We start from the raw sequence: 18,431 nt of genomic DNA, 5'->3' as shown, positions 1-18,431 counted from the left end.
AAACCCTGTACTCACCAAGTACCCCCTAGCGTAGTAAACATTATCACAAGTACCCCCTTTACAAATATATATTTAATTGTAGTACATGAAACTTGGTTCTAACCAATTTCCAAGCATTTATTATTGCTTTTAATTAGCTAATATACTAATTTGGTGTTGTTTAAATAAGATTTATCATTTTCTAAAACTCTAAGGCCTCTTGCACACTGCAAGTGATTCTGATTCAGATTCCGCATTTTAATCAGTTTTTACATCCGATTCAGATTCTCAGATTCCGATTTGCAGTGTGCAGGGAGCAAACTGCAAATCGGAATCTGAATTGGATGTAAAAACTGATTAAAAAGCGGAATCGGAATCACTTGCAGTGTGCAAGAGGCCTGAATTTGTTATTCTTGGTTAAGTATATCAAGCCTGAGTACCCCCTGGAACCTTTAGAAGTACCCCCTGGGGTACGCGTACCACACGTTGAGAACCTAGGTTCTACAACACTATATACAATAATTTTAATATGTACACCCAATCCTTTTATCGGGCACCTCCAGTAATACAGCAAACAGGGGCATAATTTGAAATCAATGGACCCCTCTGCAAAACTACCGCCAACCCCCCCTCACCCCCCACCCCCCCCACACACACTTTCTGCACAGGTAAACTGAGAACCAATGTTATTCAATTGGCTAGGGCACATTTGAATGTGTTTTCCCCATGCAGTGAAGCGCTGCACACATTTAACAACGCTGTACACAAGACCCTGCTGAACACTGAATAGGGACTGTACAAATCTTTGTATGTAAAGCTTTGAGTGATTTCTTATCAGTGGCTGAGCAGATGCAGTCATTAGAACTACTGTGCAGAGAGCAAAACAATTTTTATCTTCTTGTCCTTAAGTCTCATACACACGCCATACCGCCGCAAACCACAGGCCCGTCAGACCCTACCGCTGGGCGGACGTTCAGCCGACAGTACCACTGTTTAGAAACAGCCTTATCAGTCCGCCGACAGAGTGTACGCACGTGCTACTGTCAGCTGACTGTCCGCCAAGCAGAGGGTCTGACGGACCTGTTGTTTGCGGCGGTATGGCGTGTGTGTGCGCCTTTAGTTGGCAGTCTCTCAGGACGGGCCACCCTTGTGGCTTCTGGGCCCCCTGCAGCTGCATCCTTTGCAGGGTCTATCGTTACGCCCGACAGCAAACAATATATATCTGGAACTAGTGGAAAGTTTTGCTATACAATTTCCAATGCAAGAAACCTAATGATCTACTCTTTAGCATGTTTGTAACAGCTGTGCAAAGGACAGTGCCCATCACCTTTCTGTGTTCTTCTCCAAAACTAGAGCAGTGATTGTTATTCGGAAAGTAGTGGCAAAGTCACCTTATCGGGTCTCATCTGCACAGAATGGTCACAGATAATACATTTAGCCAGTGGTGAAAGCTCCTGGGCCATGGGTAATTGGCTGATTGACATACATAACACAGCACTCACAGATCAGGCTGAAACTGAATGATGCGCTCACATGTTAATAACACTTTGCAAAAAAAAACATTTTTCACTGCAGGCCGTTGTCAAGGAGAATACGTGGGAATCAGATGAGTGGAGATTTTTAATTGCTGCCGAAACAAACAAAACGCCCCCTCACCTTGTCGGACTGGGTCAGCTCGTGGAAGATGCGTGCGTCAATAGCGGCAGCGACCAGGTTGTTAGCCGCGGTGATGGCGTGAATGTCACCGGTGAGGTGGAGGTTAAACTGGAAATAAACAGACTCCCTCAGCATTTGCATGAAACAATTCAGGTACCGTATATTCCGGCGTATAAGACGACTGAGTGTATAAGAAGATGACCCCTCAACCCCCAACACCCCCCCCCCCCCCCCCACACACACACACACACTTTCTTTTCCAGTTAAAATATAGAGTTTGGGATATACTCGCCGTATAAGACTACCCCTCTTCCAACACACTCCAAATAAAAATAAAAATCATATACTGGTGCCATGTATGAACAGCTACTGGTGCTGTACTGTATGTGGTACCCAGTATATAACAGTATAACATATATAACAGTATATGACTGTTTCGATTGGTCAACTCTCCATCTCCTTAAGCGGATTGGTCAGCTCTCCCTGTTTATCAGAGAGGTATGGAAGAATAGATTGCGCTGTGATGTAAAACATTCCGTCTGGCCCGCCCTTGAATCCTATTTGCCCCCTTCTCTGCCTCTCAGATCTCGCACATGTGCGCCTGCGCCGCTTCACTGCAGTCCTAAGCAGCGAGGTCTGAGAGGCGGTAACAGGATAGGGCGTATCTCACAGCATCAATGACACCCGGCGTATAAGACGACCCCCAACTTTTCAGAAGATTTTCAAGGGTTAAAAAGTAGTCTTATATGCTAGAATATACAGTACATAAAAAATAATCACAAATCCATATACATACACACCTCTTCACAATACACTTCAGTTTGTAGCTAGGGCACTGACATGGTGGAGGGTGTGCGATCAGTTCAATAAGACCTGCATGCTTTCCTGCCATTAACCCTTTAGCAGACAATTTATTTAGAGGCTTGCAAGTGCTCCAAGCTAATTTATTTTAGCATTATTTGTTACATTTCCCTGCATCTACTTAGTAATGCTGTAATGTGTATTTATGGCCACTTGTCACTAGGGGGCAGTGTGAGACAATAACAAATGACTTCTGCTTTCAGTTTCTATATTTTCTGCTAGAGAGAGGGATCAAATTATTCCAAGAATTTACAGCACAACGAGTTCTGCCGACTGAGGTCAAAAGCAGTGCACTTATCTCAAAAGGTGCCAATGGGTTGTTCTTTTCTGCCAGGCTTGAACTCACATTGACACTCCCCCTGAAGTGCTGGTCCAAAGACTGGCACTTTGCCGTTACTGGCACACTGACATTACCGCCCTCTCAGATCACCTCCTCCCTCTGCACTGGTGCACAGCAAAACCTACTCAGAGGAAAATGACTGAGTGAAAAAAAGTGTTTCAGTTTAAAGTGAACCTGTGGTGAAAAAAGTGCTCTATGGGGTACTTCGGGAGGAAGAAGCGGGGATCCAGAGGTGGGACTCCGATGATCTCCTTGTCGGCCGCTTGTCAGTGTGCACACATGTGTCTGAGCGTATTCCCACTCAGGTCCTGGCGGAAAATTGCAAAGCCCAATGAGGTTCTCTCTACTGTGCAGGAGCAAACGCCTCACAGCTGTGCAGTTGAGCGGACCCGATCAGGCTCAGCTATTTACGCCAGATAGGAGTGTTGCTAGTGCGCATGCGTGCACCAGCATCGGCCACATGCTGTTGTACTTTTTTGGGGGGTTGCAAGCGCTAAATTTCTAATGTTAGGAGGACAGGGGAAGCCTCATTAATATCGAGAGGCTTCCCCATGCCAGAACCCCGGATTACCCTTGTGCGCACTGCGCACTATAGTATTAGTGCTGTAGCAGTGCCCAGCTCAGGTTATCGGCACCTGGTGCCAAGTAGCAAAACAACTTGCTTTGGTCTGTAGGTATGCGCACTTTGCAACGTTACAGTACCAAACAGCATTGCTTCAGAGTGAACGTAAAATAAACTTGAGTGTATATAGATCCTGGCGCACTAAAACGCTCTATGGGATTTACCTCTTCCATGGGAATGACCTGAGAATAACCTCCTCCCGCAGCACCACCTACAGGGATGTAATATGAAGAATTGCTATAAACCATCAATAAATGATTGCTGTTATTATTTCACAATAACACACACATAAAATCTGAACAAAAGATGGAAATAAATCTACACAATGCTCATTTTTAGTTTTGGACAAAGTATGGAAGAATGAGAACATCCACCAAGTTTAACTGCCATCTATGTGCCACACAGATCCTATAGAATAAAACCCCTCTGTCCCTGTGTTATCCTCCTGTCCCTGTGTCCCTGCTTCCAGACTTGACAGTTTGCTGTCTGAGAACCTCATTGCATTGTGGGAAATAACAGCTTTTTCCAACTGCCAAGCAAGGAACATCTCTCTGTGTGCATATACTTCGGACAGTGGTGAGGGACGGGCGAGCAGGAAGTGTCGGTATGCGCTTTTCCGGGGTTTAGCGGCCGTAGCCTAGTGCCCGTTTAACGGGCGAGCCTTTTTAATAGTTTCCTATGATTGGCCTGTGTTCCCCTGCAAAAGCAATCGCACACATGGGGCATGATTCACAAAGCGTTTTCACCCGTTTTCCTCTGTTTTCACCTTAGCTATGTTACTTGTTTAAGTTCCCAAAGAGCAAACATATAATATAATTAAGGTAAGGAAAGTAATATTGAAATGAAGTTAATCAGGAACAACTTACTTTTGCTTGTAAATGTGCTTTATTAGGTGATAAATAAGTCATGTTTGAGAAGTTTTGTGAATAGAGCCCAATGTGATTAGATCAAGATTTCTCTATCTACCCCAAAGCATGTTTTTAGAGCATTTTGGCTTCATTTTTCAAACCACCATTTATTTCAGGGTGTGATCACGTTTTTCCCAGCAAGCAATTAGAAAGTAAACATTAAAACAGGGAAATTGCATTGCAGAGTGTTTGGAGTGCAATTTACTTACTGACAGAGAGAGACACTTGGTTCTTCTGCTGACCCTATATGCTATTACTCCATTGTTATTGCCTGATGAAGCGGGATTAAAAGTGTGAAACACGTTGCACTTTTGGAGCATTGTGAATAAATTGTTGTTTACTATAAACCTAGAATTTTTGGTGTCTTCTTGGAGGAGGTTAAGTCCACCACTACCTCCTCTTTTTAAACTGTTTTGAAATGTTTTTCTACCACGTTGGCGCCTCTGTTATACATCCTAGTACCCTTGGTAGAGAGGTGTTGCCCCATCTTTCCTATCTACAGAGAGCGACTTCTTAACCTGAGTGGGGTCAGGTCAAATCTCCCCACCTGCCATTGCAGTGGTTGTCTTTGTGGTAACCCTGGTTTGTAAGTATTACTTCTTAGCGATTACCTATCTGGTGTCAAGACTTGCTACACTATATGGGGCTCTCGGTGTCCTTTTCTTTGTTCTAAAATGCTTGTTGGCTGTAACGGTCAGCTGCCTATAACGTGTGTGATAAGACTTTAGATTTGCGCAATTCCCGAACAGCCTGCGTGTGGACCCTTCCTTTGATTTCTTAGTACACCAACGAAAACGTTGATGGCATGAAAACATGCAGAGAGTCTCACCCTTTGCCGCACTATCGAAAAACTTGAAAAAACATTTAAGAATTTACATACAGCAACCACAGGGAAAAGTGGCTTCAATATTCAATTACAAACAAAAAATGATAAAACCTGGCTGGCTGAACAACAACTGGATTATCTCTGTAACTAACCAGCTTAATTCTATCAAATACCAGGAATTTGCCAACGGTTTACATTTAGCTTAACTATAGGGCTCTGTTGTGTAATACTGCTATGCACACAAAAGAGCTGAGAGACACTATTGTACAAGGGCACCGGTGGATTGCCTGGCATGAGTCCTAGGTTCCATTCTCAACCAAGACATCTGCAAGAAGTTAGTACATTTTCTAGGTTTGAATGGGCTTCCTAAAGGCACTCATTTCCTCCTACAACCTAAATAAGCCTTCACAGACACTTTGAACTGAGGGGCCTAACACGGAATAGATCCAACAGTGGTGCTGACAGGGGGAGCCCAAATGCGCCCATGTAAGATTTATATTAGGTGGTGCAGGGGCCCACAGTGGTGCCAGAAGGATCAAAGTTTTGGACTTATGCTGGGAATACACGGTTCGTTTTTGCCTTCGTTTAAACCTTCGATTCGTTCGGTAAACGAATCGAGTGTTGAAAACGTATGTGAAAATAGTCATAATCTCATTATAGTTTCGATTAATAGACCCCAAAAACGAACGACTAGTGATCGAACATGTTTGATATTATCTCTCTTTATCCATCTAATCGAGCCATTGGTAGGCTTGATGGCTGTTCAGATCGATTATACATTCGTTTTTGCTAGTCCGTCCCTGTAAAAAGGGATTTTCGTTTCGTTTCTTTGCAGCCTTCGATCATTGGAAAAACGAAACCATCAGAATCGGAAAAAAAAACTAAACCGTGGGTGGTGATATTAACCGTATGACTGATTATTTCGGGATCGAAAAGGACAAAAGGCACAATCGAAACGAAGGTTTAAACGAAGGCAAAAACGAACCGTGTATTCCCAGCATAAGTCTGACACTTTGATTATATGTCAGATTAGACTCAACAGCGGTGCAGCCAGTGGCAGCCATATTGCTCCTTGTCAGACATTGTCCAGCATCAGGAGCTGATGGTGGACAAAGGTTAACCCATTGAAAGGGTTAACCTTTGACATTGACACTCTTCAAAAACAAAAACTGCCACTTACCTGGGGCTTCTATCAGCCCTCTGCAGCTGGAAGTATCCCGCGCCGTCCTCTTCCGATGCGCTGTTCCCCAACACCGGCGTAATTAATCGTCTAACTAGATGAATAGAAGTGCGGCTGCGTGGCCGTGGCAGCGGGAGCTAACTGCGCAGACGCAGTACGAAGTTTTCCTGTACTGCTCCTGCGCAGTAAGCTCCTGCTGACGCGCGCAAGCGAGTAAGCGCGCGGCTATGTCTAGTTAGACGAATAATTACTTAGATGGCGGCGGCGGGGAACAGCGCATCGGAAAAGGACTGCGCGGGACATTCCAGCTGCAGGGGGCGATAGAAGCCCCAGGTAAGTGGTAAAACGTCAACAGAACCCCTTTAAGCTTAAAGAATACCTCCTGTATAAAAATGCAGAGCCTGTCATGACATGTCAGGGGTGGGGGTGTCTCAGAATTAAATATTTACCTGATCCAATGCAATTGGGTCACAGGTGACTCCTCAGCAAATATCCATTACCGGACCTGCCCACCTCCTCCCTCTGCTGCTGAGAGATTAACTATTTGTATCCAGCCCTGCAGTTGCAGCTTAGCAGAATCATCTTGTTCCGATCCTCCCTGCTCAGTGTGCAGTAAAGCATTTAACCATACCCACATCCATTCCAATGTATTTATAAAGGCCATGTGTACCTCTCATCACTCAGCTTTGCACGCTAAGAGAAGCCATTTCTTACAGCTTTTTGAATTAACCCTTTGTTGGGAATGCCATATTACACACTGATCAGGCAGAAACTGGACGGGTGGATGATGTGTGTTTGTAGCGCTAGAAATAAAGACTCAATCTCTCAGCAGTAAAAAAAAAAAGGGCATGGGTGGGGTCAGGTGATTAGATTTGTTCACAGGGAATGACAAGGTGCCCCCTCAGCATCTAGCTGGTGCCCCCCAAAGCACCTCCCATGACTACCTCACATGGAGTCAAGTACCATGGGGGAGGAGCTTGGATGGCAGCCAGAATGCTGTTCCCTCAGCCAAGCAGCATCAGTCTTAAGGTGCCCATACATGGTACAATTTTTCATTTTTTTTCGATTAGATAATTTAGTTTGATTATTCCGTTCAAAGATCAAATATAAAGATTTTTTGAACATGTCTGATGGGATTTTTATAGGAAAAAACGGGATAATCGTTTGTTTTTCTTGATAGAAAAAAAGGATTGTTTTCAACTTTCATTCTACTATTTTGGTCGAAAAAAACGTGGAAATCTAATGTTTTTATTGTACCTTGTATGGATACCATTAGCACAGTAAGACAGTTTTGCTAACCCAACCAATTTAAAAAAAATGAATAATTCAAAATGGTTTAAGTGCAATTATTATTATTAATATTTAGCATTTATGTAGAACGCATCATATATATCTTCATATTTAGTCTTTTCACTATCTGTCCCAATCTATCCATACATTGTAGTCTAGAGTCAATTTACGGGGAAGCCAATTAACTTATCTGCATGTTTTTGGATGTGGGAGGAAACGGGAGTGCCTGGAGGAAAACTACTCAGCTATGGATAGAACATGCAAACTCTGTGCAGATAGTGCCCTGGCTGGGATTCGAACCAGGACCCAGCACTGCAAGGTGAGAGTGCTAACCACTACACCACCGTACTGCCCGCAATAAATATAGAATTATATATTCCACACAATGGCCAATACGCAATTCACCTTTTCTCCTCAGTTTTCTCTTAGGTCATGTTTTCACAATTTGTCAATAAAATACCTCAGTGTTTCTCAAATATGTCCTCGTGACTCCCCAACGGTGCATGTTTGGCAGGCAACCTCACCTACGCACAGGTGGGGTAATTAGTGTCTCAGATAGGTGGATTCCATGCAGCTGAGAGACTAATTAGCCCACCTGTGCATAGGTGAGGCTGCCTGCAAAACATGCATCGTTGGGGATTCGCAAGAACAGGTTTGAGAAGCCACCAGCAAGCAAGAAATAATTTTGATACTACTTTTTTTTCCCCCTACTTTTTGGTATTTTTTCACTTGCAAAGTAATGAAAAGTTATTTTAAAGACAAGATGAAAAATGATCATGTAGGAGATGTCAGGAGAAAACGTGAATTTCCTTATGGGCCCATGTATATTAAAATAAATAAGAAAAAAAGTCTGCATTGGGGCTTTATAACTTGCCTTTGATTCCGAATGTTGGTCCCTGAGAAGGTTGTCTGACACAAGCAAACACGTTGAGGTTCAGATGCGCTCCCAGAGCTTGGACCAGGCCAATGGTAGTGGTGCTCTTCCCTTCACCCAGCGGGGTTGGCGTAATGCTGTAATGATTATTAAGCCAGTAGAATAATATATAAGGCAGCAAGAGAGTATTAACAAATATTGAGACACAAAAACTTTAATGTAGTGCTGAAACATTTTCTGTAACACGTTTACAGATAACATCTAACTTATGCCATAATTCATTGTCACTCCCCAGGGCTCTTAATACCCCTACCGCAACATAACATCTGTAAAGCACTTTTCTCCCGTAGGTCTCAAAGCGCATAAGCATGGCTCAGAGCAGTAATTGGCCGAATGATAAATTGTGGTACAGAGGAAAATTTCTGCAAGTCCGCAAATGCCAGGCTAATCAGATGGCTTTTCAGTCTGGATTTGAATAGCTCCAGAGATGGGGCTGTCTTTCCGGAGTGTGCTAATGAGTTAAAAGAGTAGGGGAAGCATGACAGAATCACAGAAAGCTCTGGCTCCAAAGGTTTTGAGGTGACCTCTGTGAGAGACCAAGTTTAGGGATCCTGCTGATCTGAGGTTGTGGGAGGTGTGGTGCAGTTTCAGCAGGTTCTTCATGTAGCCAGGAATTTTTTTTGGGAGTAAGCCAATTACCTTTCCAGCATGAGACCACTGTGACAGGAAGAATCTTAAGCCAACATGGGGAGAGCATAAAAACTTCACATGGATTGGATTCTACCTTAGAAGTGAACATACCTGTGACTCTAAAGTATGGTACACAACTTCAATTTTGATTGGCCCATCTCTGACCAATTGTGCCACCTCCATGTAGTATGATAATTATCCTACACATTGGCCTCAATTCACTAAGATCATGCTGGAGATAATAAGGCAAGAGAAAACGTACCTCCACACAGTGAGAGAGAGTTATCTTATCTCTTCATTCCTTACGTTACCTCCTCCGTAGTTAATTTACCTCCACTGTAGTTATTTTCACACGCAGTTAATTAACAGCCTGTCTTTAACTCTTTAAGTTAACTCTCCAATCCTTAAAATAACTACAGACAGAAGAGTTAACTTTAGGTTTGCCTGAGGTAAAATGTTGCCTGAATACTACATGCCTTATCACCATGGTAACAACTCTAGAAACGTTATTAAAGACAGGAGATAAGCTTAATGAATTGAGGCCATTGTCTGCTCATTGCATTCAAAATCTGTTGACTTTCATACTACATGAAGGTGGTAAAATTAGCCAATTAAAATTGAAGGTGTTTACCAGGCTTAATGTGACTAGACGAGATTAGTAAAGAGTCAGCCACCATTTGGTTTCAGTCAGTAGGAGATAGAAGCCATATTTTTTACAATGGTGACTGCATATGGGTGCTTAATTGCTGGTTATTGTGATGATATGCTCGGCTGCCTGTGCAGGCAGGCAGTTTTTTGGCCATTGTTTGGGTTAGCATGCTGCAGGACTCTGGAAAGAAGAGCTTCGGTCAGTTTTGCAGCTTGTGCTTGCTGAGGAATTTGCATACGTTGTCATGCAAATTGCCTGGCCACATTCATTGGAGGCGTGCACTATAAGTACTATGTGTTTCCCACAATGCTTGGCTGGTCATAAGGATTTAGTCCTGTGTAACACCCCTGGAGGGGTGTCAGCCTTACTCTCTGTTTGAAGATCAGCTTAGAGTAATTCCTGGAAAACTGCACTAGGCAGGTTTCCTTAGTGCAGTTAGGATTGCTTATCTGTTTGTTTGTTCTGTTGCTATTGTCCTGTCCCAGCGGTGGTCGACAGGAAATGGTTCTGATCTCTGTTCTTGGAGTATAGCTGGTACAGCGGTTGCTACCAGCTATCTCTTCTGATCTGTCTCACTTGGATCGCACTAGCATCTTGCGCTAGCGCTGTGGATCCTTCTGTTCTGTCTCCTTGAATCGCACTAGCCACTTTCCGCTAGTGCTGTGGATCCTTCTGTTCTGCTACTCTGTACCTGGATCGCGCTAGCCACTTTCGCTAGTGCTGTGGAGCCTATCTCTCGCTTGTCCCTGTTTTCGTGTGTCTGTCTTGTCTGCTACAAACGCTTGCTGGAGGCTCGGTGAGGTAACCGTTAAGCAAGCGCTCGCGTCCTCTGCTACATGTTTGTCTTGTCTTGGTTAGTTAGGCGTGCTTGTCTCTATTGTGCTTATCACGTGGAGACCGCGCACGAACGCGTGCACTGTTGCGAATGAGTGCGGTGTTCGCGTTCAGTTAGCGTTTGTTATTTTCCTTGTTATTCTCATTGTATTATTTGCTGTGCCTTTGCTAACCTCGTATTCTGTTTTGATCTGCCTTGTGTCACGTCTGGCGATCGCACCTCTCGCGATCGCGTTCCTATTTCATATCTGCAGTTGTGTGTGCACTGTCGCGGGGTGGCGACTAGGTTGGCGCACACACAACCTGTCCCTTTGCTCGTTCTCATTCGCAATCGCCTCTCTTGCGATTGCGTTCTGCGCTTCGTACAATTCCTGTCTGGCATTTGTGGAGGTACAGAGGATTGGTTCCTCTGCACTCCCCAGCGCCATCTGCCGACAGGAATTTCCCTCTACGGGTGCGTAGCACCTTTTGCTGGGTGCCTGCAAATATACGCTTGTGGAGGATTTCCGCGGTATCAGCGCACGCGTTGTGCGCTGATCACGGAGGAAGTTCCACAATCGTTACAGTTATGTGTTTAAAGGCTCTTACATACGTGCAACTTTTTCTGCCCAACTATGGTACAAACTTGGTCTGTTGGATGATAGTTAGGCATGTGAATGTGTAACAAACGACTAGACGAGCGACTGATAATAGGCAGTTTGCCCGATCCAGCGGTTCGACTACACAACTGTCGGTCTGGATATTGTGCAGATGGCTGCGTGTGTACAAGTCGTTTGAACGACTTGTACTTGTTTTAAATGAGGCTGGTCATGTAGTTAGTTGTTCGCTGGTGTGCGCAGTATGCAAATGAGTTGGTCACTCGGTTAGTGAGTGGAAAATACAAGTAGTGCAATCCCTTGGTCATGCCGCTGGTCACGTCATCGGGTTGATTGTACGTAAAAGTTTGTGTAAAGGCCTTAAGGGCCCATTTTCACTGCAGTGGAAATCGGGACGAATTTGCAGAGCTTTCTCGCAAGCAAATTGCGTGGGGAAACTGCAATGGGGGATAATACTGCCGCCGTCCAAATCACTTGCCTTAGCGATTCAGATGACATTGCAGCATTTTTTTGTACGGCAGGCAGCGAACCCCATAGCCGTGCATGGCAAGGAAGTGCTAGTGAAAAGGGCCCTTATGGGTTCCCCCTTTGTGTCCCCGTGTCCTCCTCTGCATGGGCTCAGTACAGGGAGTCCCCGACATTGCATTGGGTTGGAGGTTCGTATTGGCAGACAGGGGCGTTTTCAGGTTCCTGGGAGATCCAGGGCACCTCTGGGCACCAAGAGGGAATGATTGTGCACCGCGGCAAAAAAGGGGGTGGTCATAGGTGGGGCCAAATGTACATGAACATAGCAGTGGCGTAACTTAAATATATTCAATAGGCAGTATTTCACATAAGCCCCTCACCTGGCTTCTGTCTTGTTTTCGGCTGGCTGGCCTGTGTGCTGTACTCGGCTGGCGGTTATGCTGGGCTGCCTGGCTGGTGGTTATGCTGTGCTGGCCTGGTTTGCTTTGCTGGGGCACTGGGGCTTTGCTTGGCTGTAGATAGGTAGGTGCCCCCAGTATAGGTTAGATAGGTAGGTGCCTCCAGTGTAGGTGGGATAGGTAGGTTCCCCCAGTATAGGTTAGATAGGTAGGTGCCCCCAGTATAGGTTAGATAGAAAGATGCCCCCAGTATAGGTTAGATAGGTAGGTGCCTCCAGTGTAGGTTAGATAGGTAGGTTCCCCCAGTATAGGTTAAATAGGTAGGTGACTCCAGTGTAGGTTAGATAGGTAGGTTCCCCCAATATAGGTTAGATAGGTAAATTACTCCAGTGTAGGTCAGATAGGTAGGTGCCCCCAGTATAGGTTAGATAGATGCCCCCCGTATAGGTTAGACAGATAGATAGCTGCCCCCAGTATAGGTTAGATCGGTAGACACCCCTCAGTATAGGTTACATAGATACCCCCAGTATAGGTTAGATAGGTAGGTGCCCCCAGTATAGGTTAGATAGGAAGGTGCCCCGAGTAAGGAGGCGGGCGCTGGGCGGAGTGGCGGGGGAGCAGGCATACTGTAGTTAAAAACTCACCTTTCGATCGACGCAGGCACAGCCTCCATGTTCTTCCTACTCCGTCCTGGCGTGCCTTGCATTGGTAACTGCTCCGTGATGACGTGACCGATGTCATCACAGGGGGCACTGTAACCAAGGCGACGAACGCCGGTGGAGGAAGTAGGAAGAAGCTGGAGGCTGTGCCTGCGGGGATTGGAACGGAAGGTGAGTTTTTAACTACACTATGCCCGCTACCCTGCTGCTCCGCCCAGTGCCCCCTCCTGCTGCTCAATCTGATCCGGGGCACCATGGCAACAGGTTCGGGAGCGGTGCCCCAGATCAAAGGCCCTAGCAACGCCACTGTTGCCAGACGTTCACAAGTTAGGAACTCCCTGCATTTGGACCATAAGACGCAGTGACTTTTTTCCCTACTTTTGGGGGAGAAAAAGTGAGCCTTATAGTTCAAAACATACAGTACATACTGAAAATGGAGAATAATTATGTTTGAGGAATGTCTTAAAGTGGACCTGAGCTCTTGCACAGGACAGAAGGAAAACATAGAGAAATGCACCCTGTAGTTTAGCCTGTCTAATTCCCCCTCATTTGTGTCTAATCACTAATTGTAATCTGATCTCCCCCCTGTGTCACATGACTGCCATGGCAGAGAGGGCAGATAAGCTCATTTGAAAGAACAGGCTGCTAACAATATGGGCTTGATTCACAAAGCGGTGATAACTCAGTTATCACGCCTAAAAGACTTTAGGCGTGATAACCTGTGTACCACTGAGTTATCACCGATTTGTGCTGCTCTTCGCGCATAAAGTCCCATAGGGTTTAATGGGCGCTGCGTGCGAAGCACGGTACACGGTGCGCTACGCGCACAAAACTTTGCGCGCGGGAGATCGCGCAAGTTTCTTCTTATCACGCCTAAACTGAGTTTAGGCGTGATAAAGGGCTTTTCACAGGCGTGCAAACACTTTGCACCGCTTTGTGAATCAAGCCCTTTGTCTACTTCCATGAATCAGGAAGTAGAAACAGTGCAGATTTATTTTAGGATTTGTATCAGCTGTAACAAAGTAATGTTTTTTTGTTTATAAAGGTTATTATGCTTTGTGTATCTTATAGAGCAGAGAGCAAGCAGCTGTCTGCAGATTGTATTATAAGGCGCTGTAAAAATAAATAGGCTATAGGCATGATGAACACCAGCGGCTGTAAAGTGTACATCAGTTTGTTTGTTTTTAAGGTCACTGAAGGACAACTGAAGCAAGAGGGATATGGAGGCTGCCATATTTATTTTAAGCAATACCTGTTGCCTGGCTGCCCTACAGATCCTCTGCTTCTAATACTTTTAGCCACAGACCCTGAACAAGCATGAAGCAGATCAGGCGTTTCTGACATTGTCAGATCTGATAAGATAAGTTGCATGCTTGTTTCTGGTGTGGGTCAGACACTACTGCAGCAAGACTGCTAGGCAACCGGTATTGTTTAAAAGGAAATACATACAGTATAGTAGCCTTCATATCACTCTCACTTCAGTTGCCCTTTAAATAAAGTAATTTCAAAGAGCTCAGGCATTCCCCTCACTTGACTAAGCATAATCTATGACCCGGTGGACTCTGGATCTGCTGAACACTAAACAACATCTAATCATTTACCTAGATCATATTATACACAGTTATTCAACATGAGGAAAAGAGTTTCTCTACCTTAGCAGGCAAATGTTGGGGTTTTTTACTTTTAGCTCAAAGTACTGTTTCAGGAACCTTTTTTTCTTGAATGTATTTTTAAGCAATGCATTATTTGGTATTTAAAATGTCCTCACAAAATTTTAAGTTTTTGTAAGGGAAAAATGTCAAATACCTGAGGTGAGAGAAATATGGAGGTTGACAGATGTATTTCCTTTTGAACAATGCCAGTTGCCTGGCTGTCTTGTTGTTGTTCATATGCCTCCACTAATGCCACAATTTCCCAAAAGATCGAAAGGCGGTCCAATCCAATCGTTGTGATTGATCAGAAATAATTGTTTAGGTCCACCAAAGGAGGGAAAATAATAAGCAATCCACTCAGACCAAAAGGATCGTTCGGAAATTCTGATCGATGGTACGATTGATAGAGTGATCGTCGATTATCCCCATTAATGGTACACAATCCGATCGATCGTATGACTGATTGTTCGGGAGATTGCATCAAAGGCACTACAAGCATCGTCTCAATTCGATGGACTGTACGCCTGTAATGGATGGTAAATGCATTGAGATGAACGCTGCCATTCATCACAATGCAGGAAGCAGTCGATCCCGGTGATAAATGCCATGCACAGCCGCCAGCAGTCGCCCGTCTGAAACAGCCTATATGGCAGTTCGACCCGACAATTAGAGCCATGCACAGCCGCCAGCAGTGGCTCATCTGAAACCGCCTGTAGGGGAGTTCATCATCCATTCCACCTTTCAAAATCAATCGTATGAATATAGGGGGTTATCCTCCTGAGGCATACTGTACCTACAAATGTCCCTACCCCCCCCATGTTCACACCCCTTTCTGTTTTCCTTTGGCGACTCCCACATCCTGGTACCCATCTGCCAGGGATCAGGTAACAAGTGTGGCCATCATGATCTCCCTACCCAGAAAAAGTATTGGTACAGCAACATGTGACCTTGGGGAAGGAACCCTGTATTGCAGGAAGGGTAGGTGGGGGCCCTTCATAGCTCTGGGCCATCCTGCCCTTGCAGGTAATGCTCCTGCTTTATCCCTCATATGTCGTAGTGTAAAAGCCCTTCCAGGCTCCGCTCAGGACAGGAGCAGCTGACATACCCGGTCACAACAACGTATTTGCCATCCCGCTGCCCTTGTAAGCGCTTGATAGTAGATAGCAGGACTTTGGCTTTAGTCTGGCCATACAGTTCCACTTCTTCCGAGAGGAGGCCAATCTCATTCGCCAGCTTTGAAATAGACTTTGGTATGCAGGAGCGGGAGATCTCAATGTCACTGGAAGGCAGGAAAACAGGAAAAAAAAAATGTGAGGTCTCCCAAGGTATTCCCAGGGGCTATAATAACAACTATACTATACTAGTAAAAAAGGCCCGCCCGTTAAAAAACAGGCGCTAGGCCACGGCCGCTAAACCCAAGCAAAGCGCATACCGATGCGTCCTGCTCACCTGTCCTCCACCGCTGTCCATTGTATATGCGCACAGGGAGATGTTGCTTGCTTGGCAGTTGGAAAAAGATGTTATTTCCCACAATGCAATGAGGTTCTCAGGCAGCTAACTGTCAAGTCTGGAAGCAGAGTCACACTCACACTATTATATAGGATATAAAAACTGACTCAGAAATCCGTTGACTTGCTGACCCAGAAGTAACCCATAAGTACTTCCAGGTCAGCACCATAGCGGTGAATGCTGGCAGATCCAGGACAGGTCAGCGGAACGTGAGAGCAGACAGGACGGAAAAGGCAGCAAAGGGAACCTGGAGCAAGTGAGTTATGCTGTGTGGGTTTTCTTTACAGGTCATTTATTTACTGGTGGTACAAGAGGGTGTGATCGGCGGTGTTCCTAGAGAGGATAACTGCCACTTCCTCCCCGCCCATATTTCTTCTTATAGTCAAAGATTTCAGCCACCTCTTCCTCTGCTGGATCCAAACCTATGTACCCTCCCCATGCCTTTAATGCCACAACCACCGCCTCCCATGCTAACACTGTTTTGCTCTAGCAACGCTAAATGTACTTGGTCCTGTCAAAGCTTTTTTTGGATTTGGAATGCTACTGTACTGGTCAAGCAACCGTCTTGTTTTCCCTGCACACAGCTGATAACTTTTCTGTGTGCTGGAATCACAGGACTGGTGTCCGATCAGCACTTCACCGCTCTGTCCCCACTGGCTGGCTGCCACTTCCTCCTCTTTAACTGCCAGTAGAACTTATGTTCGGGGAAACGGGGTACTAGACCACATTATAGTGCTCCATATTAGATTAGTTCCTTCATTATAGTGGTGCCCCATTACTGAACTATTTACCACCTATACTACCCTACTTTATAGGTGAACATTATAAAGCTCCCCAATATTAGTCCAGGATTAAATGTAGAAAACGTTGTCTAGGCACCAAAAATATGATATAGTAAAGCCTTGTATTATGTAGCCGGGGGTGTGGCTATGTTCCCAGGAACAGAAAACCTGTATTAGTTTAGTACTGTCAAGGAAATCAGTAGTGGGGTAATATAAAGGCAGTCATCACTACCCCGGTGGCAATTGCTTGGCTGTCATGCTGAGCTTTTTGAGTCACAACCATGCATTAATCATTCTGAAAAGGAAGTAAATAATGCCATCAATATCTTAGTTGTATTTCCAGAAAACCAGAGATCAAACTATAGCAAGAATCGATACTTACCCGGAGCTTCCTTCCGCCCCATAAACACGTGCAAGTCCCACGCTGTCCTCCCGCGTTCTGCCGTTCAGACCCAGTAACTTGCTCAGGGACGTCAGTCCGGGTCTACTGTGCATCCAGAGAAGACCCAGACTGGAGGAGACTGAACAAGTTACCCGGGCTGAGCTCGGCTGAACGGGCAGAGCTTGGGAGGATGGCATGAGACTCACGTGTTTATGGGGTGGGAGGAAGCCTCAGGTAAGTATCGATTTTTGTATTACCTTGATCTCTGGTACACCCAGGATTGAACATCATCCCAAATCAGTAGCGGATACCCCCTTTCCCATGAGAAATCTTTACCTTTTTTCAAACAGATCATCAGGGGGTCTGTATGGCTGATATTGTGGTGAAAATCTTCCCACAGTGTGAGGTCATGGCCATAGTCCTGAAAGTTTACAGTCTGTGAACCTTGTTGCATTGTGGGAAATAACATTTGCCAACTGCCAAGCAAGCTGCATCTCCCTTTGTGCATAGTACTCTCAGTAACGAACATTCCGCACAGATCACCTGGCAGAACTAAAGATGTCCCCACCACTGATACATTTCCTAATGTAAATCAGGGAGAGGAAAGATTTTACAATGAGCAAACCCTAACTAAATAATATATCAAGTTAATATTATAAACAATAAGTATTTTTATTCATTATGTCATTTTCACTACAGTTCCTATTCAGGCACCTGCAGTGGTGCACTTTTCTGCAGCTCAGTTTCCAATAACTGTCTTACACTGTATATCAACCATGCAGTGTATGCTTGTGGTCAACCACTTAAAGTGGACCTAAATTAAAAATACAAGATTTCAGAAATAAAATCAATTTTCTAAATTTTAATAATAAATAGCAGCCTTTTTCAGCTGCATGACGATAAATATAAAATATTTTACATTTATTGGAGGAACCCCTCCCTTCCTTTCATATTGCCAGGACAGACTCCGGCAAACTGGTGGATTAGATGGTGTCCGGCGAAGGAGGAATTGCTAATGGCTGTCACCTGTATAACCCTAGTTATGAAAAGAGAAGGGTGAAAAGCATGCACTGAAATGCTCATTGGCTTGAAGGAGTGTTTATTTATCTTTGTATGTGTCAGAGTGGTGCAACTAAATATTTTGCATTAAAAAAAATGTTTGGTTTGGGTCCGCATTAAATGGAAGGTTCATGGAACTGGAAAAAAAAAAAATCCACTTACCTAGGGTTTCCTCCAGCCCCTGTAAGCCGACCTGTGCCCACGCCACAGCTCTATTGGC

General features: G+C 44.8%; 1 protein-coding gene across 3 annotated transcripts in view; it reads right to left on the bottom strand.

Annotated features, from left to right (window-relative positions):
• The window catches only part of MTHFD1 (methylenetetrahydrofolate dehydrogenase, cyclohydrolase and formyltetrahydrofolate synthetase 1), a 155,281-nt gene that overhangs the window by 87,176 nt on the left and 49,674 nt on the right, over nt 1–18,431 (bottom strand). For all 3 annotated transcript variants that reach the window (XM_068254245.1, XM_068254243.1, XM_068254244.1), the window contains 4 exons: nt 15,585–15,758; nt 8,537–8,673; nt 3,623–3,669; nt 1,636–1,743 (listed from right to left, as the gene is read on the bottom strand). In XM_068254245.1, coding sequence (XP_068110346.1) covers nt 1,636–1,743; nt 3,623–3,669; nt 8,537–8,673; nt 15,585–15,758 — 466 coding nt within the window. The remainder of the gene's footprint in view (nt 1–1,635; nt 1,744–3,622; nt 3,670–8,536; nt 8,674–15,584; nt 15,759–18,431) is intronic.

Source organism: Hyperolius riggenbachi, chromosome 9 (genome assembly GCF_040937935.1).
Source record: "Hyperolius riggenbachi isolate aHypRig1 chromosome 9, aHypRig1.pri, whole genome shotgun sequence".
Lineage (NCBI taxonomy): Eukaryota > Metazoa > Chordata > Amphibia > Anura > Hyperoliidae > Hyperolius > Hyperolius riggenbachi.
Note: the sequence above shows the minus strand (reverse complement) of the source record. Positions and strands in the feature narration are given on the sequence as shown.